At 46.7% G+C, this 22,898-nt stretch overlaps 1 protein-coding gene across 1 annotated transcript in view; it reads right to left on the bottom strand.

Moving 5' to 3' along the window:
* LOC144671543 (glutamate receptor ionotropic, kainate 5-like) overlaps positions 1-22,898 on the bottom strand; it is a 484,710-nt gene that overhangs the window by 132,417 nt on the left and 329,395 nt on the right. The window contains exons 14-16 of the mRNA XM_078533496.1: positions 14,731-14,840; positions 10,796-11,090; positions 7,669-7,827 (exon numbers count right to left, since the gene is read on the bottom strand). Of these exons, the coding sequence (XP_078389622.1) occupies positions 7,669-7,827; positions 10,796-11,090; positions 14,731-14,840 (564 nt within the window). The remainder of the gene's footprint in view (positions 1-7,668; positions 7,828-10,795; positions 11,091-14,730; positions 14,841-22,898) is intronic.

Below are 22,898 nucleotides of genomic sequence, written 5' to 3'. Positions count from 1 at the left end.
CTCCCTCTCCGCACCGCACTCCCGCTCTCTCCGCACCGCACTCCCGCTCCCTCCGCACCGCACTCCCGCTCTCTCCGCACCGCACTCCCGCTCTCTCCGCACCGCACTCCCGCTCCCTCCGCACCGTACTCCCGCTCTCTCCGCACTGCACTCCCGCTCCCTCCGCACCGCACTCCCGCTCTCTCCGCACCGCACTCCCGCTCCCTCCGCACCGCACTCCCTCTCCACACCGCACTCCCGCTCCCTCCGCACCGCACTCCCGCTCCCTCCGCACCGCACTCCCGCTCCCTCTGCACCGCACTCCCGCTCCCTCCGCACCGCACTCCCGCTCTCTCCGCACCGCACTCCCGCTCCCTCCGCACCGCACTCCCGCTCTCTCCGCACCGTGACTCCCACTCCCTCCGCACCGCACTCCCGCTCTCTCCGCACCGCACTCCCGCTCCCTCCGCACCGCACTCCCGCTCTCTCCGCACCGCACTCCCGCTCTCTCCGCACCGCACTCCCGCTCTCTCCCTATACCCCGTGTTGCATTTAGAGTCCAGAAATCTATTTCCTTCTTAAATATATTCAGTGACTTGGCCTCCACAGCCACTGTGGTAGAGAATTCCACAGGTTCGCCACCCTCTGAGTGAAGAAGTTTCTCCTCATCTCAGTCCTAAGTGGCTCACCCCGTATCCTGAGACTGTGACCCCTTGTTCTAAACCCCCCCAGCCAAAGGGAACATCATCCCTGCATCCAGTCTGTCCACCCCTGTCAGAATTTTATACGTTTCAATGAGATCTCCTCTCCTTCATCTAAACTCCAGCGAATACTGGTCCAGTTGACCTGAACTCTCCTCACACGGCAATCCTGCCATCCCAGGAATCAGCCTGGTGCACTAGCTTGAAAATATTACAATTTTTAAAGTTAAAAAATAAAATGGGCACAACAGTTTATAAGATGGCTGACAACACATCATGTGACTTTTGGCAATATTGGCTCCAGAACAGGACTTGAAACTCACACAAGTACCGCATTCAAATATCGACAGGCCCAGCCACTCAAGAATTGCACAAGTCCCCTTTTTAAGGATGAAGTGTGAACTGCGAGGACTGTGATACCAGCCAATTCAATGTGTCTCCTTAGCCCCACCATGGACAATGGAGATGTTGACACTCAGTGAGGGTTAGCCAAATATGCAAGGAGAACTCATCCACCTTTCATTGTATCGGGATGGTTCCTCATCTCAAAGACAAAGGCCCCAGCTGTCTCCAGACACTCAAAGTGTGAAAGGCCTCAGCACAGGAGGCCTATTGGTCCAGCCTGCTCCCTTATTTGGAAAGGCCTTTGGACTCACATAGGCCACAATGACTTGGGCAGTCACGTTGGCTCTGATCGGAGACACACCATGCGAGGTACCATCTGAAAAGCCAGCGAGACAATGTAGCCAAGGTAACACAGTTACACCTTGAAAGAGGGAGAAGGAATCCACCCCTCCATCGCCCCATACCACCTGTTCAAACCACAAGTTTGTCTGAGAGATGAAATACCTGGAAAAACTCAGCAGGTCTGGCAGCATCGGCGGAGAAGAGTACAGTTGACGTTTCGAGTCCTCACGTCAACTGTACTCTTCTCCGCCGATGCTGCCAGACCTGCTGAGTTTTTCCAGGTATTTCTGTTTCTGTTTTTGTTTTGGATTTCCAGCATCCGCAGTTTTTTAGCTTCTATCTTTGTCTGAGAGCTGACCTCCTGGCAATTCGATGGCAAGAAACCTCACCGCTTACTGAGAATCCTCTGTTTTGACCCAACCAGCTACAACATCAATTCATCTAATAAACTACAGGCCTGCCACGAAAGAGGCCAAAATCATTTCAACTTGTAATTGCTTTGTTTTTTTCTTCCCTTCATCTGTATCTATTCTTTGTGTATAAAAGCAAAATAGCGCGGATGCTGGAAATCTGAAATAAAAACAGAAAATGCTGGAAAAACTCAGCAGGTCTGACAGCGTCTGCGGAGAGAGAAATAGGGTTAACGTTTTCGAGTCCACGTGACTCTTCATCAGAACTCTTCTATTTCTATTCGTTGTGTGTCTGGTAGTGTGTGTGTGTGTGTGTGATGTTGCTTTAAAACCTCTGGGCAAGAGTGTGGTAATAAATAATCTTCTTTATTTTTAAATTCACAAAAGCTTGCTGCATGAATCTACTTAAATTGGGGGAAACAATCACTTTGAGGGGAAGAAATTACACATAAAGACACTTTGATTGTTCACAATAATAAAACATATCATTTTTGTCCATGACACTACGCTATCATTTTAGACACCTTGATTAGATCACCCCTTAATCGTCTATGCTCGAGGGGATGCAAGCCTAAAAATGCAACTTGCCCTGATAAGGTAACCTTTTTAAGCTACGATGTCAACCTGGTGAATCTGCACTGTCAATATATGGCCAATATATCCTGCTGCGTTGTGATGTCCAGAGATGAGCACAGTCACTCTAACTGAGGCTAAGACAGAGGTCTGTGCAGTTGTAACATCGCTTACACCCCAGAGCACCCCAGTCCCCGGAGACAGAAACCCATAACACCCCATAAACCCTTCGAATTATTTTTGTACCTCTCTCTGTACAGCTCACCACCACCAGTTTCAAGGGCAAGTAGGGATGGGCAATAAATGCTGGCCTAGCCAGCGATGCCCACATCCCTTGAATGAATAATTTAAAAAATGCTTAGGGAGCAAATGAACAATTGTGCAATTGAAGTTTCACATTGACAAATGAACATTTTGATAGGGAGAATAGGGAGGACACTTAATACTTGGAATGTTCCAGTGTACGCAGGGTTGAGGAACAAAGGGACCTTGAAGTACAAACACACCAATCTTTGAAAGTTGTGCTATAGGTTAACCAGGCCATGAAAAAGCAAACCGAGCACTAGGCTTTATTTCCAGAGGGATAGAATTGAAATGTGGGGAAGTTATGCTAAAGCTGTATTGAACTCTGGTTGAACCACACTTAGAGTAACGCGCGCCGTCCTGGTCGCCATATTATAAAAAGGATATAAAGGCACTGGCGAGGGTGCAGAGAAGATCTACGAGGATGAGCCCAGAAACGTGTGGGTTTACAGATCAGGAAAGGGATTGACAGGCTGGGTCTCTTCCCTCTTGAGAAAAGGTGGCTGAGGGGGTGACCTAATCGGGGTCATTAAAACGATGAAAGGTTTTGATCGAGTGGATACGGAGAGACTGGTCCCTCTTGTGGGGAAGAGCAGAACTAGAGGCCGTCAATATAAGATGGTCCCCAAGAAATCCAATTGGGAATTCAGGAGAAACTTCTTCACCCTGAGAGTGGGGAGAATGTGGAACTCTCTACCACAGGGAGTGGCTGAGGTGAATAGTTTCGATGTATTTAAGGGGAAACCAGACAAGCACACGAAAGGACAAGGGAATAGAGAGTTACGACGGTAGATTTGGATGAGGAAAGATGGGAGGAGGATTGAGTGGAGCATAAACACCAACATGGGACTGGCTGGGCCGAATGGCCTGTTTCTGTGCTGTATGCCCTACGTAGCTTTCAGTCATTGTTTTGGCTTGAATCTATAAATCTTTTGCTCGGCTTCAACTGTACAAGGCTGATGGATAAGGCCCCCCCGCTGCTCAAATCAACCTGCGCACGGCAGAACCTCAGTCTCCAGGCCAACAGGAAAACCCAATCCCCGAACGGGACATGCAGGAGTGCAGCACAGAGAAATCCCGTGCAAAGGAGCCTCAGCACCATTAAATATTGTGGACCACGTTAGCCTCGAACTCCAAGCGAATTAGCGAGCGGGAGCACACCCTCCAACCTTGAATGACTGAGGGTACAGGAGGCAGATGCCAACTGGCCCATCTTTATGTGGGTGTGGGAATGCCACTGTAGGAACATCTCACTGTTTACCCTGTGTACCCCTAGGTAGGAAGCATGACAACAGGGAGTCTGGGGACCTGGGAGTGCTTTTCAGCTCCTGATCTCATTAAAGATCAGAGCCCGTTCAGCAGGGCCCTGAGTGAGAGGCCAAGTGATTAAATCCCTCCAACCAACTCTTGAAAGAATAAGGATCCTTGATAGTGAAGGGGAAAAAATAGAATAAGAGAGGAAACTAGCCAGGAAAGTAAAAACAGATTAAATATATAAAAAGGAGGAGAGTAGCTAAAGGAAACGTCGGTCTCTTAGAAGCAGAAACAGGGAGAAATTATCATGGGGAATGAGGAAAGGGCAGAAACATTGAATAAATAATTTGCACCTGTCTTAACAATGGGAAACATGGGCTATATAGCAGAAATAGAGGGTAACCAAGGGGCTAATAAAAGTGAAGAAATCAAGGTAATTACTATCAGCAGATAAAGAAACTATGGTGCAACTTGTGAGAATAAATTCCAACAAATCCCGGGAACCTGATGGCCTCCATCCTGGGGTTCTAAAAGGGGTAGCTGCAGATACAGTGGATGTGATGGCTCTGATTTTCCAAAGTCCCCAAATTCTGGAACAGTCCCAGCAGATTGGGAGTTAGCAAATGTAACACTGCTAGTCAAGAAAGAGGAGAGAGAGAGAGGGAGGGAGAGACACAAAGAGAGAGAGACAGAGAGAGAGAGACAGAGAGAGAGAGAGAGAGACAGAGAGGGAGAGAGGGAGAGAGACAGAGAGAGAGACACAGAGAGATAGAGAGAGAGAGAGACACAGAGAGAGAGAGAGAGAGACAGAGTCACAGAGAGAGAGAGAGAGAGAGAGACAGAGAGAGAGAGAGAGAGACAGAGAGAGAGAGAGAGAGAGAGACAGAGAGGGAGAGAGACAGAGAGACACACAGAGAGAGAGAGAGACAGAACGAGACACAGAGAGAGAGAGAGAGAGAGACAGAGTCACAGAGAGAGAGAGGCAGAGAGAGAGAGACACAGAGAGAGAGAGAAGGAGAGGGAGAGAGACAGAGAGAGAGATACAAGGAGAGAGCGAGACAGAGAGAGAGAGAGAAGGAGAGAGAGAGGAGAAAGACAGAGAGAGACACAGAGAGAGAGAGAGAGACAGAGTCACAGAGAGAGAGAGAGAGAGAGACAGAGAGAGAGAGAGAGAGAGAGACAGAGAGGGAGAGAGACAGAGAGACACACAGAGAGAGAGAGAGACAGAACGAGACACAGAGAGAGAGAGAGAGAGAGACAGAGTCACAGAGAGAGAGAGGCAGAGAGAGAGAGACACAGAGAGAGAGAGAGACAGAGAGAGAGACAGAGAGACAGAGAGAGAGGGAGAGAGACAGAGAATGAGAGAGGCAGAGAGAGAGGGAGAGAGAGAGAGAGACAGAGAGACAGAGAAGGAGAGTGAGAAGGAGAGAGAGAGAGAGACAGAGAGAGAGAGAGAGGGGGGAGAGAGAGACACAGGGAGAGAGAGAGAGACAGAGAGAGAGAGAAGAGAGAGAGAGGAGAGAGAGAGAGAAGGAAAGAGAGACAGAGAGAGAGAGAGAGAGACAGAGAAACAGAGACGGAGAGAGGGAAAACAGGGAAGTACAGGCCTGTGAGTCTGATGTGAAATAGAGTTGTTTGGGGCTGTAGGGTAGGGTAGATAAAGGGGAGCCAGTAGATGTAGTATACCTGGGGGGTATTTTACAGCCCCATCGCCGTGGGAGAAAGGCCAGAAAATCTGGCAAGTTGTTCAAAACTCCATTGACTTTGGCGGGACCGGAAAAGCCCGCCGGGGTGAGTGGGCTGGAAATTGCCCCCTGGGTTCCCAAAAGCCATTCAATAAGGTGCCACACAAAAGGTTATTAATGCAAGAAAAGGGTTCATGGAGCTGAGGGAGCTATATTAGCATGGATAGAGGGCTGGTTAATAGGCAGGAAGTAGGGATTTGAGATAGGTGGGGAATTCTCACGTTGGCAAGCAGTGAATAGTGGAATGCCACAAGATCCAGTGCAGGGCCCTCCGCTATTTACAATCTAAATTAATGACCTAAAGAGACATAGAGTGATGTATCTGAGTTTCGAAGTGATACCGAACTAGGTGGGAATTTAAGCTGTGAGGAGGACACAAAGAGATTGCAAAGAGATAGAGACAAGTTCAGTGAGTGGGGAACAAGGTGTAGAACGAGGGGATGTGTGAGGTTATTCACTTTGGTTGCAAGAACAGAGAAACCGAATATTTATAAAAAGGCAAGAAACTTGTGAATGTTGAAGTCCAGAGAGTCTTGAGAGTACAACAAAACATTAGCACGGGTGCAGCAAACAATTAGGAGGGCAAATGGCATCCTGGCTTTTATGGCCAAAAGATTGGAGTACAAGAATAAAGAAGCCTTGCGACAGTAGTACAGGGTTTTGGTGAGACCACACCTGGAGTAGTGTGTGCAGTTTTGGTTCAGACTGTTGCTTTCCCTTGTGTTGTTTCCTGGCTCAATAAGGTTCCACTCACTCTCGGAGTGAATTGGAGATCGTTGGCATTAGGTTTTTCTTGAAATTACTAATTTACAACAATTTATATCCAGGACCTCGTGGTAAGTACATTATTCTCTGGGCACAGGCTGTTCTGTGTCTTGCTCCCTTGGACTCTCTCAGTCATGTCATGTTTACATCATCATTAATGTCATTGTCTCTTTAACATGAGCGTTAACCCTTTACATCCCCACCCCCCCCACTCCCCCCCAAGTGTAAGCTCAAACCTGTTGCATTATTTTGTTGAACTATTTACCTTCCCACCATCTGCTGGAAGCCTTAACCTACCTCATGGTCAAGGAGATGGGTCGGCGTCTGATGGCTTCCAACCAGCGAGACCCATCTTCATGACCATGAGGTAGGTTAAGGCCTCCAGCTGAGCGCATTATGGTGCCTCTCCCTGATCTGGTCTTCAGTATTCCTGGCTGACAGTGCTGGGCTACACTCAGTTCCTGGACTCAAGCATTTCTTTGTTGAGGTGTTTGCTGTTGAGTCCACCTCATCATCCCTTTCCTGGTAAAACTAGGAATGATCGCCTCCTGGTGGCTTCTATCAGAGCCTTTCCCTCTTGCCCGAGAACCCCAAGGGCTGTTTGCACGAGCTGTGATCGTGGCTGCTGGGCTTGTTTTGTGACTGTACCTTCTGCCTGACAGCCTTTTCTCCGCTCGACTGGTTCTCTTCATGCCTTTGCCTGTGACCCTTCAGTTGCTCATGATCTTGTGGGGTGATGTTGTGCCCGATGCTGGTGATATTGGATCCTGGAACTCCCACCTAACCGCACGGTGGGTGTACCTACACCACATGGACGAACACCGGTTCAGGAGGGCAGCTCACCACCACCTTCTCAAGGGGCAATTAAGGACGGGCAATAAATGCTGGGTCCAGCCAGCGACGCCCACATCCCATGAATGAATATAGTAAAAAAAGGTTATATTGCAATGAAGGGAGCCTTCTTCCTATCAGCAGTTGTGCTGGTGAAAAGCCAAGACTCAATCGTGTCACCCTCCAATTGAGAAAGGCTGAGTCTGGGCACTATTTGTTTTCATTTCCATTTTGCTCGTCTCTACACCTCTCTCCCTTTCTCCTGTAGCCTGCGGGTGGTGGGGTGAAGTGGTCAGGTGGTGAGATCCATATTCCGCTGCCAACTGTCGGAAGTGTTCATTCATAAACTGTGGACTGTTGTCCGAGGCAACTTCACCCAGAACGCCACGGGGAAGAGTAAACATGTTTCAAAGCTTTTACCTGGGGCTGTGGCGCGGTGCCTGATGGCTTCCAACCAGCGAGACCCATCTCCACGACCATGAGGTAGGTTTCACCTCCGAAGTCAAGCCAAACATTCCGAGCCTTGGCCGAGATCTGGCTGGAGGTGTTGATGGTCGTGATGGTTCTGTTCGCCCTTGACTGTCGATAGCATAAGCATGGCAGGTCGAAATAAGTTCCTCTCTGGCTTTCAAAGTGTCCGGCCACCATTCTGATGGTTGCGCCCGTGCTCATCATTTCGCATTGCCCAAACGACTACCATGAAGTCTTTGGACAATGTCTCCTCACACCCCTCTCGGGGTTACTAACCTGTCATCGAAGGCGACAAGTCCATCAACAAATGCTTCATTGTCGTTCATGTTAACAATAAGGGGAGGGGATGTCACAGTGGTATTGTCGTTGGACTAGTAGTCCCAAGACCCAGGGTAATGTGCCTGGGGACCTAGGTTCAAATCCCACCACAGCAGATGGTGAAACTTGAATCCAATAAAAAATTGGAATTGAAGGACCATTGCTGATTGGTTCACTAATGCCTTTTATGGAAGGAAATCTGCCGTCCTTCCTTGGCCTGTCCGACATGTGAATCCAGACTCACAGCGATGTGGTCGACACTTAAATGCCTTCTGAACAAGGGCAGTTAACGATGGCCTAGCCAGTGACACCCACATCCCATGAACGAATATTTTTAAAAATCTGATGGCTTGGGGCATATTCAAGCCAACTGCCTTGGCAGTGACCTGACTGCATGTTGTGTCCTTCAGTTGGGCTTCTCTCATCTCTCTGAGTTTGTTTGCAGAGGTTGGTTGTTGTTGATGAAGAATATGTACCTCAGAAGCGAGTGTCAAGTGGAGTTCTGTAGCTCTCCACAGTGCGTGCAGCAGTTCCCTGACTTTTCCCTTCAGTTGTAGAGTCACAGCACTGTATCCTCGGTGACACCTTTGCAAATTCCATGGAGTTCCCGGGAAGTGTCCCGAACTTTAGGGTCCATCTCAATCCGGAATTTTAAGCCTGTTGAATAAGCTGAAAACTTTCTCGTGGGCCCACGCTGCTCCCTTTTCAATCGTTGCCTGATGTTTTTTCAGTCTCTGCCAGCGACCTCGAGGTGGAATGAACTGTTTATCTCCTGGCACCTTCCTGGGTCTGCAGAAGAAGGTCTCCGAGCCCCAGCGATGGTGCCTCGGCTGCCGCCATTGTCGGCAGTTTGGGGTCATGATGCCCACGGGGATACGAAGAGATGAGCAGCTCGTTGATCCTGTCAAAGGCATTCTTCCTGCTCCACTCCCCAGTACCACTGCTGACTTTACCTCAGCAGGTCTCCTGGAGTTTAGTTGATGGCTAACAGATTTGGGATGAATTTCCTCACCTGGTTGACCGGCCCTACACATCTTTGTATGTCAGCAACACACTTGGGCTGCGGACGTGCTTTAATCACTTTGGTCTTTAGTGGGGTGGGGGTGGGGGGGTGGTCTGTTGTTATCTCTCTTTGGTGTGTAATATGATCCAAAAATCTGGCATTGGTTTCCCCGAACTCACCCCTTCCATTCAGGCACGTTGAAAACCTCCGGGACTCCAAGTGATCGTACTCTTGCTCGGTCGCACCTCGGATGAGCAGGCCACCTGGTGTGGCAAATAATTCCTCCGTTTCCCTTCCAGGGTGTTGCGCGTGCTGGGCTGGAAGATTTCGGGTGCAGAGGATATGCCTAAGGGGAGCCGGTCGAAGCCAAAGCGACCGAGGGGAGCGGTAAACGTGGTCAACAACCTCTATTCTGGGTCAAGGGGAATTGGCCAAAAAAAACCCCGGCTTGGAAAGGAGAACACTTATAGGCAACTTCACCAGGCTGTCATCGTCGGAGGACACCAGGGGGGGTGCCTCTCTTCGATCAGCTTTATCTAGCTGCGTCCAATCAATGGCAGAGCCCAATTTGGGTTTAGGGACCATCACTAACCCTGAGCAGCCTTCTGCAGGCGCTGTAACAGGAGAGATCGCTCCTGGGTGTGGCATCCTGCCAATTTGCCCTCTTGATCTGGCGGGTGTAGTTACCCTCCGAGGGGGGTAAGTAAGCAGACGGGTTTGGCGTCTGGTGGGGGGGGTGGGGGCAGAGTGACGTGACGCTCGCTTTTCTTTAGCTTCCCCGGAACAACTTAGGAAATTCCTCTCCTAAACACGGCTCCGCTGTTGGCTTGCATTACCTCGCCAAGCCTTTGTAGAAGACCAAGCCCTGAGCACACTGCCTTGGGAGCAGAGAAAGCTGCTGATTCTGTAGGATATAAAGAGATGCATCCGTTTCTGTACGTTTATTTTGTAGTGTTGTACTGGTCTGACCCTTGACCCTGAGGCCTGTGCACCCCGGCCCCCCTGTAGATTGATTTTTGATGGCTGGTTCTCCGCATCATTAAGCCAGTCCCATTCGTCTGACAAGACTGTGACCCCCCCGCCCTCCAGTCCGGTGTCCAGTTTAAATTCTGTCCTGTAACCTGTGACTTCCAGCTCGACAGACCAGAAATGCTTATCTTCATTTCTCCCAGGAATCCTTTATCCTGAACGCCTTTGTTTCGAAAATTCCTGTACTTTAGAATGGTCGGGAGCTTGATCCAGCGTCCTCCCTTTAATTCGTGCTTTAGATCTGCAGAATTGGATAAAACGTCCGGCCCGGCAACAAAGGCAGCTTTTGGCTCTCCCTGCTGCGTGTTCCTTGTGGCCGTGCTGTTTTTTTTGATGCCGCATCTGGAACATTTTAAAACAGTGGGAAGGGTTTCCCCCACCCCTCGAGCAGATTTGGCGGGAATTTTCACCGGCTTTGCGGTGGGGGCAGGGCTCCCAGCTTTGGGCCTACAGGCTGCCTCGACCTCGCCCCCCACCCCCCCCGGGCTGAGCTTCAACATCTTCCTGAAGTGCACGCTGATTCTGCTTTCGCAACACCACCGGCTGTGCAAACCGTTCAGCCTTCTCGAACAGTAAATCCTCCTTTGTCCGCAAGAGGTCTGAGAGTGTCTTGTCGGACCTGCCGACTCTATTGTGGGTCACTGATTAATTTGCATTTTAATGCGCTATAGCTGCAACCGCTGGCCAGTTTGTACAAATCAGCAACGTATGAATCGATGGGTTCACCCAGCCTTCGGCTCCTTTGGTTGAATCTTGCCCGGGTTCAATGGCCGGGCTCTTCTTAGGGCTGAAGTAATAATCGAAGGCCCTCAAAACCTCCTTGTAGGGCACGGAGGTCTCCTTGCCCCCTTGTCTTGCCGGGACATCATCAGCTGTGGCCCCAACGGTATATAGAAGGGTAGTGACCCGGTGTTTATTGTGACCTCTCTTGTAAGCCCAGAGCTGTTCGGTAACTTTCAAACATTCAGCAACAGAGCTCCCCTTGCTGTCATTGCTGTGAACCTCTGATGTGTTGGAAGGGCTTTGGAAGGGTAGTGGCTGTTCAATGGCTGTTGACACTAGGAGTGGTTCGCCCTCTATCCCCTACCATGGTATGTCTTATTTTTGTTCTTCTTCTTTGCAAAGTTGAACTGTTCCTGGATCTTTCCCCCATGGGTCACCAATCTATGGCCTCAGTTTTCTTGACCTGTGACCTCCAGAACTGCCACTGTATCACTGCTGGTTTTCCTCACATCCTTATTCCCTTTACTCATATTCCTCTGTCTCGATGGGACTTCACTTCCTCAATGAGTGACTTGGAGATAGTCGGTATTGAGTTTTTGCTGAAAAATGAGGCGTCTTTTTTGTTGAAATTTTTCTCCTTGCACTCATCAGGACCAACTCGCAAGTTTACCAAATTGTAAAAGGGGACAAGAAGTTGATGGGCTGCTTTGGTTGAATCTTCACCTGTTCGATGACCATCGACCATCTGCCAATCAGAGTCCACTTGCCAACCAATCAGCACTCCTTTCGCACGCAAGTGCAAATTGTTGTTCTTTTTAAATTTGGCATTCCTGCAAATTGTCATGATGAGTGAAGGAGGAAAACCTTTGACAAAATGTGTCTCTTTTTTCAACATTTCTAAGGTTCTGTACGACCAAATGACTATATTACATTTTTCTTGAAACTTGTTATTTACAACTATTTATATCCAAGGCCTCATGGTAAGTACATTGTTCTCTGGACACAGATTGTTCTGTGTCATGTTCTCTGGTAGTCTCTTGGTCGTTGGACCCTGATGTCATCCTTACATCATCATTCGCATCATTTTCTAATTAACATAACCACTAACCCTTTACTCTACAGTTTTGGGCCTCCATATCTAAGGAAGGATGTACTCGCATTGGAGGGGGTACAGCGAAGGGGTCACTTGATTGGCCCCTGGGATGAGGGGGGGTTGTCCCTATGATGAGAGGCTGAGTCAATTGGGTCTGGATTCTCTGGAGTTTAGGAGAATGAGACACGGTCTCACTGACACACGAGATGGGGAAGGGGTTTGACAGGGTCGACGCTGAGAGGTTGTTTCCTTTGGTCGGAGAATCTAAAACACGGGGGGCACAGTCTCAGGGTGAGGGGGCCGATCATCTTGGACTGAGCTGAGGAGGAATTTCTTCACTCAGAGGGCGGTGAATCTCTGGAATTCTCCATCCCAGAGGGTTGTGGATGATCCATCGTTGAAAACATTTAAGGCCGGGACAGACAGATTTTATTTTGGTCTCCCAGGGAGTTAAGGGACATGGGGAGCAAAGGGGAAAGTGGAGGTGAAGCCCAAAATCAGCCATGATAGTATTGAATGGTGGAGCAGGCTGGATGGGCCGAATGGTCTACTCCTGATTCCTATTCCTTGTATCCCTGTGTAACACTGCTCCCATTTTCACGGCAAACAGCTCTTGGCAATGATTCTGCTGTTGCCATTCACACCTCCTCTAGACCCAATCATTTCTCCTTAATTTCCTCTTCACCATCAGTAATCCCTTGCACCATCATTTTCCCTTTATCCGTTTAGTCTCTCCTCCCTCACACCCATGTCATGGAGCTCCCCCTTCTGTCTAAGCACTTGCTCAAAACCTGGCTCCATCTCCGGCATTTTCCTGTTGCAATGGTAGATCGTTGACCTGGGATATTTATCCTATTTCTCCCTCTGTGGGGACGCTGTCTGATCTGCCGAGCATTTCCGACATTTCTGTTTTTTTGCATTTGTGTAATGGATGAGACTCTCGGATCCCATATCCTAAGAGAGCCAACTCCCTCGAGGCAGATCCAAGGAGTGTTGAAATACCGGGATGCCTCTCAAGCCCCCGAGCCATTTCTAGCATTCATTTAGATGATGACTGATTCATATCTTGGCTCCTGGTTCCATTCCCCCTTAAACCCCTTCCTCAGCTTAGGGAAACATGAATGTTATGACACAGAATCACACAGTGCAGAAGAGGCCCTTCGGCCCATTGGGTCTGCACCGACACGTGAGAAACACTTGACCTACCTACCTAATCCCATTTACCAGCACTTGGCCCATAGCCTTGAATCTTATGAGGTGCCAAGTGCTCATCCAGGTACTTTTTAAAGGATGTGAGGCTAACCCGCCTCCACCACCCTCCCAGGCAGCGCGTTCCAGACCCTCACCACCCTCTGGGTAAAAAAGTTTTTCCTCACATCCCCCCCTAAACCTCCTGACCCTCACCTTGGACTGCAAAGGGACTTGGGAGTCCTAGTCCAGGATTCTCTTAAGGTTAACTTGCAGGTTGAGTCGGTAGTTAGGAAGGCAAATGCAATGTTGGCATTTATTTCGAGAGGACTAGAATATAAAAGCAGGGATGTGCTGCTGAGGCTTTATAAGGCTCTGGTCAGACCACATTAAGAATAATGTGAGCAATTTTGGGCCCCCTACCTCAGGAAGGATGTTCTGGACCTGGAGAGGGTCCAGAGGAGGTTCATGAGAACGATCCCAGGATTGAAAGGCTTAACATATGAGGAACGTTTGAGGACTCTGGGTCTATACTCGATGGTGTTTAGAAGGATGAGGTGGGATCTGATTGAAACTTACAGAATACTGAAAGGCCTGGATAGAGTGGACGTGGGGAAGATGTTCCCATTAGTAGGAGAGACTAGGACCCGAGGGCACAGCCTCAGAGTAAAGGGAAGACCTTTTAGAACAGAGATGAGGAGAAACTTCTTTAGCCAGAGAGTGGTGAATCTATGGAATTCATTGCCACAGAAGGCTGTGGAGGCCAGGTCATTGAGTGTATTTAAGAGCGAGATAGATAGGTTCTTGATTGGTAAGGGGATCAAAGGTTACGGGGAGAAGGCGGGAGAATGGGGTTGAGAAACTTATCAGCCATGATTGAATGGCGGAGCAGACTCGATGGGCCGAATGGCCAAATTTCTGCTCCTATGTCTTATGGTCTTATGCATCCATTGACGCAGATTGGGAGATAGGTTAAGCAGGATCTCATCGTGCTGGACTGATGATCTGGTGGTGTTGTGGTATTGTCACTGGAGTGGCGATCCAGAGACCCAGGGTAATGCCCTGGGGACCTGGGTACAAGTCCCACCACAGCAGATAGTGGAATTTGAATTCAATATAAAAAGAAATGGAATTAAAAGTCTGATAATGACCACGTAACAATTGCCAATTGCCGTAAAAAACCCATCTGGTTCACTAATGCTCCTTTAGGGGAGGGAAATCTGCTGTCCTTACCCGGTCTGGCCTACATGTGACTCCAGACCCACAGCAATGTAGTTGGCCCTTAAGTGCCCTCTGACAAAGGGAAATCAGGGATGGGCAATAAATGCTGGCCTAGCCAGCGACTCCCGCATCCCATGAACAAAAATGAACTAAAATTTGCTTTAATTCTGAATCCATTTTCCCAGTGTTTCACTGGTCACTTGATACTGGAGGAGTATGAACCTTGGACAATTCCAAGGAGAGAGAACCCCCTCTCCCCATCCCCAACCCCACACCCCCCGAACTCACTAACCCTTGGAGCACTGAGAAGGGGGAGTCAATTCTCAGTCATTAAACATGACAGGGTGCGTGTGAGAAACCTCCGGAGAACAGCCAGTGGCCCTGTTGCATGGTACAGGGGCAGTTCCGCGAGGCGGTGACAGGTTAAAAAGCTTACCTGGCCGCGAGGAAGAGCACACAGCTGACAGCGAGGTAACCGAGCAGCATAAACAGCCAGACCGCAGGAGAGAAGGGGTCCAGGAAGGAGAAGTACCCCGGCTTCCGACCCTAGGGTAGGGAAGGAGGGGAGGGCAAGGGGACGGTCAGGGGAATCGAGGGGATGGAGCGGACGAGAGTGAAGAATGGGGCGTGGGGAAGGGATAGGGATGGAGCAACACAGGTGAGGGAAAGAGGGCAAAGGTGTGGAACGCATTGACGAAGGGAGAGGCGGGTAGGGAGGGAGAATACAGAGGAAGGGGCAGGGGAGAACAAGAGAGGCAGGGAGGAAGACAGAGGGGAGAGAGAGATGGGGAGGCAACAGGATGGGGGGTGAAATGAGAGAGGGAGAGAAGCAGGGGAAGGGTGAACAAGGTGTCAGAGTGAAGCAGGCAGGGCATGAGGTGGTGAGAAGAGGGAAGGGAGATGGAGGTCGGAAGTATGAGGGGAAGATGGAGAGAGAGCAGAGGGACAGGATGGGAGGGTGAGCAAAGGTGGAACAGAGAGAAAGACTCAAGTATTATTCAGTAACAGTGTCGAAAGCAGAGGAAGTGTGGGTCAGCAGTACAGGTAAATGCTGCAAAATGTAATTAGGGAGCAAATACAAACAGTGCAATAGATAAAAAGGTGGTGTCTGCGATTCATGCAATGCATCAGCAAGGAGTGTGTTTGATGGTGTGATGTTTAATTAGGGAGTGGGTGTGAATGGTGTGATGTTTAATTAGGGAGTGGGTGTGAATGGTGTGATGTTTAATTAGGGAGTGGGTGTGAATGGTGTGATGTTTAACTAGGGAGTGGGTGTGAATGGTGTGATGTTTAATTAGGGCGTGGGTGTGAATGGTGTGATGCTTAATTAGGGAGTGGGTGTGAATGGTGTGATGTTTAATTAGGGAGTGTGTATGAATGGTGTGATGTTTAATTAGGGAGTGGGTGTGAATGGTGTGATGTTTAATTAGGGAGTGTGTATGAATGGTGTGATGTTTAATTAGGGAGTGGGTGTGAATGGTGTGATGTTTAATTAGGGAGTGTGTATGAATGGTGTGATGTTTAATTAGGGAGTGGGTGTGAATGGTGTGATGTTTAATTAGGGAGTGTGTATGAATGGTGTGATGTTTAATTAGGGAGTGGGTGTGAATGGTGTGATGTTTAATTAGGGAGTGGGTGTGAATGGTGTGATGTTTAATTAGGGAGTGTGATGTTTAATTAGGGAGTGGGTGTGAATGGTGTGATGTTTAATTAGGGAGTGTGTATGAATGGTGTGATGTTTAATTAGGGAGTGGGTGTGAATGGTGTGATGTTTAATTAGGGAGTGTGTATGAATGGTGTGATGTTTAATTAGGGAGTGGGTGTGAATGGTGTGATGTTTAATTAGGGAGTGTGATGTTTAATTAGGGAGTGGGTGTGAATGGTGCGATGTTTAATTAGGGAGTGGGTGCGAATGGTGCGATGTTTAATTAGGGAGTGGGTGTGAATGGTGTGATGTTTAATTAGGGAGTGGGTGTGAATGGTGTGATGTTTAATTAGAGAGTGTGTGTGAATGGTGTGATGTATAATTAGGGAGTGGGTGTGAATGGTGTGATGTTTAATTAGGGAGTGGGTGTGAATGGTGTGATGTTTAATTAGGGAGTGGGTGTGAATGGTGTGATGTTTATTAGGAGGTGGGTGTGAATGGTGTGATGTTTAATTAGGGAGTGGGTGTGAATGGTGTGATGTTTAATTAGGGAGTGGGTGTGAATGGTGTGATGTTTAATTAGGGAGTGGGTGTGAATGGTGTGATGTTTAATTAGGGAGTGGGTGTGAATGGTGTGATGTTTAATTAGGGAGTGTGTGTGAATGGTTTGATGTTTAATTAGGAAGTGTGTGTGAATGGTTTGATGTTTAATTAGAGGGTGTGTGTGAATGGTTTGATGTTTAATTAGGGAGTGGGTGTGAATGATGCGATGTTTAATTAGGAAGTGTGTGTGAATGCTTTGATGTTTAGTTGGGGAGTGTGTGTGAATGGTGTGATGTTTAATTAGGGAGTGGGTGTGAATGGTGTGATGTTTAATTAGGGAGTGTGTTTGATGGTGTGATGTTTAATAAGGGAGTGGGTGTGAATGGTGTGATGTTTAATTAGGGAGTGGGTGTGAATGGTGTGATGTTTAATTAGGGAGTGTGTTTGATGATGTGATGTTAAATAAGGGAGTGGGTGTGAATGGTGTGATGTTTAATTAGGGAGTGGGTGTGAATGGTGTGATGTTTAATTAGGGAGTGGGTGTGAATGGTGTGATGTTTAATTAGGGAGTGGGTGTGAATGGTGTGATGTTTAATTAGGGAGTGGGTGTGAATGGTGTGATGTTTAATTAGGGAGTGTGTGTGAATGGTGTGATGTTTAATTAGGGATTGTCTGTGAATGGTGCGATGTTTAATTAGGGAGTGTGTGTGAAAGGTGCGATGTTTAATTAGGGAATGGGTGTGATGGTGTGATGTTTAATTAGGGAGTGGGTGTGAATGGTGCGATGTTTAATTAGGGAGTGGGTGTGAATGGTGTGACGTTTAATTAGGGAGTGGGTGTGAATGGTGTGATGTTAAATTAGGGAGTGGATGTGAATGGTGTGATGTTTAATTAGGGAATGGGTGTGAATGGTGCGATGTTTAATTAGGAAGTGTGTTTGATGGTGTGATGTTTAATTAGGGAGTGGGTGTGAATGGTGTGATGTTTAATTAGGGAGTGTGTGTGAATGGTTTGATGTTTAATTAGGGAGTGTGTGTGAATGGTGTGATGTTTAATTAGGGAGTGTGCGAGAATGGTGTGATGTTTAATTAGGGAGTGTGTGTGAATGGTGTGATGTTTAATTAGGGAGTGTGTGAGAATGGTGTGATGTTTAATTAGGGAGTGGGTGTGAATGGTGTGATGTTTAATTAGGGGGTGGGTGTGAATGGTGTGATGTTTAATTAGGGATGGGTGTGAATGGTCTGATGTTTAATTAGGGAGTAGGTGTGAATGGTGCGATGTTTAATTAGGGAGTGTGTGTGAAAGGTGTGATGTTTAATAAGGGAATGGGTGTGAATGGTGTGATGTTTAATTAGGGAGCGGGTGTGAATGGTGCGATGTTTAATTAGGGAGTGGGTGTGAATGGTGCGATGTTTAATTAGGGGGTGGGTGTGAATGGTGTGATGTTTAATTAGGGAGTGGGTGTGAATGGTGTGATGTTTAATTAGGGAGTGGGTGTGAATGGTGTGATGTTTAATTAGGGAGTGTGTGTGAATGGTGTGATGTTTAATTAGGGAGTGGGTGTGAATGGTGTGATGTTTGATTAGGGAGTGTGTGTGAATGGTGTGATGTTTAATTAGGGGGTGGGCGTGAATGGTGTGATGTTAATTAGGGAGTGGGTGTGAATGGTGTGATGTTTAATTAGGGAGTGGGTGTGAATGGTGTGATGTTTAATTAGGGAGTGGGTGTGAATGGTGTGATGTTTAATTAGGGAGTGGGTGTGAATGGTGTGATGTTTAATTAGGGAGTGTGTGTGAATGGTGTGATGTTTAATTAGGGAGTGGGTGTGAATGGTGTGATGTTTAATTAGGGAGTGGGTGTGAATGGTGTGATGTTTAATTAGGGAGTGGGTGTGAATGGTGTGATGTTTAATTAGGGAGTGTGTGTGAATGGTGTGATGTTTAATTAGGGAGTGGGTGTGAATGGTGTGATGTTTAATTAGGGAGTGGGTGTGAATGGTGTGATGTTTAATTAGGGAGTGGGTGTGAATGGTGTGATGTTTAATTAGGGAGTGGGTGTGAATGGTGTGATGTTTAATTAGGGAGTGGGTGCGAATGGTGTGATGTTTAATTAGGGAGTGTGTTTGATGTTGTGATGTTTAATTAGGGAATGGGTGTGAATGGTGTGATGTTTAATTAGGGAGTGTGTATGAATGGTGTGATGTTTAAATAGGGAGTGGGTGTGTGAATGGTGTGATGCTTAATTAGGGATAGGGTGTGAATGGTGTGATGTTTAATTAGGGAGTGTGTGTGAATGGTGTGATGTTTAATTAGGGTGTGTGTGTGAATGGTGTGATGTTTAATTAGGGAGTGTGTGTGAATGGTGTGATGTTTAATTAGGGTGTGTGTGTGAATGGTGTTATGTTTAATTAGGGAGTGGGTGCGAATGATGTGATATTTAATTAGGGAGTGTGTGTGAATGGTGTGATGTATAATTAGGGAGTGGGTGTGAATGGTGTGATGTTTAATTAGGGAGTGGGTGTGAATGGTGTGATGTTTATTAGGAGGTCGGTGTGAATGGTGTGATGTTTAATTAGGGAGTGGGTGTGAATGGTGTGATGTTTAATTAGGGAGTGGGTGTGAATGGTGTGATGTTTAATTAGGGAGTGGGTGTGAATGGTGTGATGTTTAATTAGAGAGTGGGTGTGAATGGTGTGATGTTTAATTAGGGAGTGTGTGTGAATGGTTTGATGTTTAATTAGGAAGTGTGTGTGAATGGTTTGATGTTTAATTAGAGGGTGTGTGTGAATGGTTTGATGTTTAATTAGGGAGTGGGTGTGAATGATGCGATGTTTAATTAGGAAGTGTGTGTGAATGCTTTGATGTTTAGTTGGGGAGTGTGTGTGAATGGTGTGATGTTTAATTAGGGAGTGGGTGTGAATGGTGTGATGTTTAATGAGGGAGTGGGTGTGAATGGTGAGATGTTTAATTAGGGAGTGGGTGTGAATGGTGTGATGTTTAATTAGGGAGTGTGTGTGAATGGTGTGATGTTTAATTAGGGATTGTCTGTGAATGGTGCGATGTTTAATTAGGTAGTGTGTGTGAAAGGTGCGATGTTAAATTATGGAATGGGTGTGAATGGTGTGATGTTTAATTAGGGAGTGGGTGTGAATGGTGCGATGTTTAATTAGGGAGTGGGAGTGAATGGTGTGATGTTTAATTAGGGAGCGGGTGTGAATGGTGCGATGTTTAATTAGGGAGTGGGTGTGAATGGTGCGATGTTTAATTAGAGGGTGGGTGTGAATGGTGTGATGTTTAATTAGGGAGTGGGTGTGAATGGTGTGATGTTTAATTAGGGAGTGGGTGTGAATGGTGTGATGTTTGATTAGGGAGTGTGTGTGAATGGTGTGATGTTTAATTAGGGAGTGGGTGTGAATGGTGTGATGTTTAATTAGGGGGTGGGCGTGAATGGTGTGATGTTAATTAGGGAGTGGGTGTGAATGGTGTGATGTTTAATTAGGGAGTGGGTGTGAATGGTGTGATGTTTAATTAGGGAGTGGGTGTGAATGGTGTGATGTTTAATTAGGGAGTGGGTGTGAATGGTGTGATGTTTAATTAGGGAGTGGGTGCGAATGGTGTGATGTTTAATTAGGGAGTGTGTTTGATGTTGTGATGTTTAATTAGGGAATGGGTGTGAATGGTGTGATGTTTAATTAGGGAGTGTGTATGAATGGTGTGATGTTTAAATAGGGAGTGGGTGTGTGAATGGTGTGATGCTTAATTAGGGATAGGGTGTGAATGGTGTGATGTTTAATTAGGGAGTGTGTGTGAATGGTGTGATATTTAATTAGGGTGTGTGTGTGAATGGTGTGAAGTTTAATTAGGGAGTGTGTGTGAATGGTGTGATGTTTAATTAGGGTGTGTGTGTGAATGGTGTTATGTTTAATTAGGGAGTGGGTGCGAATGATGTGATATTTAATTAGGGAGTGTGTGTGAATGGTGTGATGTATAATTAGGGAGTGGGTGTGAATGGTGTGATGTTTAATTAGGGAGTGGGTGTGAATGGTGTGATGTTTATTAGGAGGTCGGTGTGAATGGTGTGATGTTTAATTAGGGAGTGGGTGTGAATGGTGTGATGTTTAATTAGGGAGTGGGTGTGAATGGTGTGATGTTTAATTAGGGAGTGGGTGTGAATGGTGTGATGTTTAATTAGAGAGTGGGTGTGAATGGTGTGATGTTTAATTAGGGAGTGTGTGTGAATGGTTTGATGTTTAATTAGGAAGTGTGTGTGAATGGTTTGATGTTTAATTAGAGGGTGTGTGTGAATGGTTTGATGTTTAATTAGGGAGTGGGTGTGAATGATGCGATGTTTAATTAGGAAGTGTGTGTGAATGCTTTGATGTTTAGTTGGGGAGTGTGTGTGAATGGTGTGATGTTTAATTAGGGAGTGGGTGTGAATGGTGTGATGTTTAATTAGGGAGTGTGTGTGAATGGTGTGATGTTTAATTAGGGATTGTCTGTGAATGGTGCGATGTTTAATTAGGTAGTGTGTGTGAAAGGTGCGATGATTAATTAGGGAATGGGTGTGAATGGTGTTATGTTTAATTAGGGAGTGGGTGTGAATGGTGTGATTTTAAATTAGGGAGTGGATGTGAATGGTGTGATGTTTAATTAGGGAGTGGGTGTGAATGGTGTGATGTTTAATTAAGGAGTGGGTGTGAATGGTTTGATGTTTAATTAGGGAGTGGGTGTGAATGGTGTGATGTTTAATTAGGGAGTGGGTGTGAATGGTGTGATGTTTAATTAGGGAGTGGGTGTGAATGGTGTGATGTTTAATTAGGGAGTGGGTGTGAATGGTTTGATGTTTAATTAGGGAGTGGGTGTGAATGGTGTGATGTTTAATTAGGGAGTGGGTGTGAATGGTGCGATGATTAATTAGGGAGTGGGTGTGAATGGTGTGATGTTTAATTAGGGAGTGGGTGCGAATGGTGCGATGTTTAATTAGGGAGTGGGTGTGAATGATGTGATGTTTAATTAGGGAGTGGGTGTGAATGGTGCGATGTTTAATTAGGGAGTGTGTGTGAATGGTTTGATGTTTAATTAGGGAGTGTGTGTGAATGGTGTGATGTTTAATTAGGGAGTGTGTGAGAATGGTGTGAAGTTTAATTAGGGAGTGTGTGTGAATGGTGTGATGTTTAATTAGGGGGTGGGTACGAATGGTGTGATGTTTAATTAGGGAGTGTGTGAGAATGGTGTGATGTTTAAGTAGGGAGTGTGTGTGAATGGTGTGATGTTTAATTAGGGAGTGTGAGAGAATGGTGTGATGTTTAATTAGGGAGTGGGTGTGAATGGTGTGATGTTTAATTAGGGAGTGTGTGAGAATGGTGTGATGTTTAATTAGGGAGTGGGTGTGAATGGTGTGATGTTTAATTAGGGGGTAGGTGTGAATGGTGTGATATTTAATTAGGGATAGGGTGTGAATGGTCTGATGTTTAATTAGGGAGTGGGTGCGAATGGTGTGATGTTTAATTAGGGAGTGTGTATGAATGGTGTGATGTTTAATTAGGGAGTGGGTGTGAATGGTTTGATGTTTAATCAGGGAGTGGGTGTGAATGGTGCGATGTTTAATTAGGGAGTGGGTGTGAATGGTGCGATGTTTAATTAGGGAGTGGGTGTGAATGGTGTGATGTTTAATTAGGGAGTGGGTGTGAATGGTGTGATGTTTAATTAGGGAGTGGGTGTGAATAGTGTGATGTTTAATTAGGGAGTGGATGTGAATGGTGTGATGTTTAATTAGGGAGTGGGTGCGAATGGTGTGATGTTTAATTAGGGAGAGGGTGTGAATGGTGCGATGTTTAATTAGGGAGTGGGTGTTAATGGTGTGATGTTTAATTAGGGAGTGGGTGCGAATGGTATGATGTTTAATTAGGGAGAGAGTGTGAATGGTGTGATGTTGAATTAGGGAGTGTGTTTGATGTTGTGATGTTTAATTAGGGAATGGGTGTGAATGGTGTGATGTTTAATTAGGGAGTGTGTATGAATGGTGTGATGTTTAATTAGGGAGTGGGTGTGAATGATGTGATGTTTTATTAGGGAGTGGGTGTGAATGGTGTGATGATTAATTAGGGAGTGGGTGCGAATGGTGTGATATTTAATTAGGGAGTGTGTGTGAATGGTGTGATGTTTAATTAGGGAGTGTGTGTGAATGGTGTGATGTTTAATTAGGGAGTGTGCGTGAATGGTGTGATGTTTAATTAGGGAGTATGCGTGAATGGTGTGATGTTTAATTAGGGAGTGTGCGTGAATGGTGTGATGTTTAATTAGGGAGTGGGTGTGAATGGTGTGATGTTTAATTAGGGAGTGTGTATGCATGGTGTGATGTTTAAATAGGGAGAGGGTGTGTGAATGGTGTGATGTTTAATTAGGGATAGGGTGCGA

This window comes from Cetorhinus maximus, chromosome 33, assembly GCF_964194155.1.
Source record: "Cetorhinus maximus chromosome 33, sCetMax3.hap1.1, whole genome shotgun sequence".
Classification (NCBI taxonomy): Eukaryota; Metazoa; Chordata; class Chondrichthyes; order Lamniformes; family Cetorhinidae; genus Cetorhinus; species Cetorhinus maximus.
The sequence above is the reverse complement of the archived record's forward strand: the minus strand, read 5'-3'. Positions and strand labels throughout refer to the sequence as shown.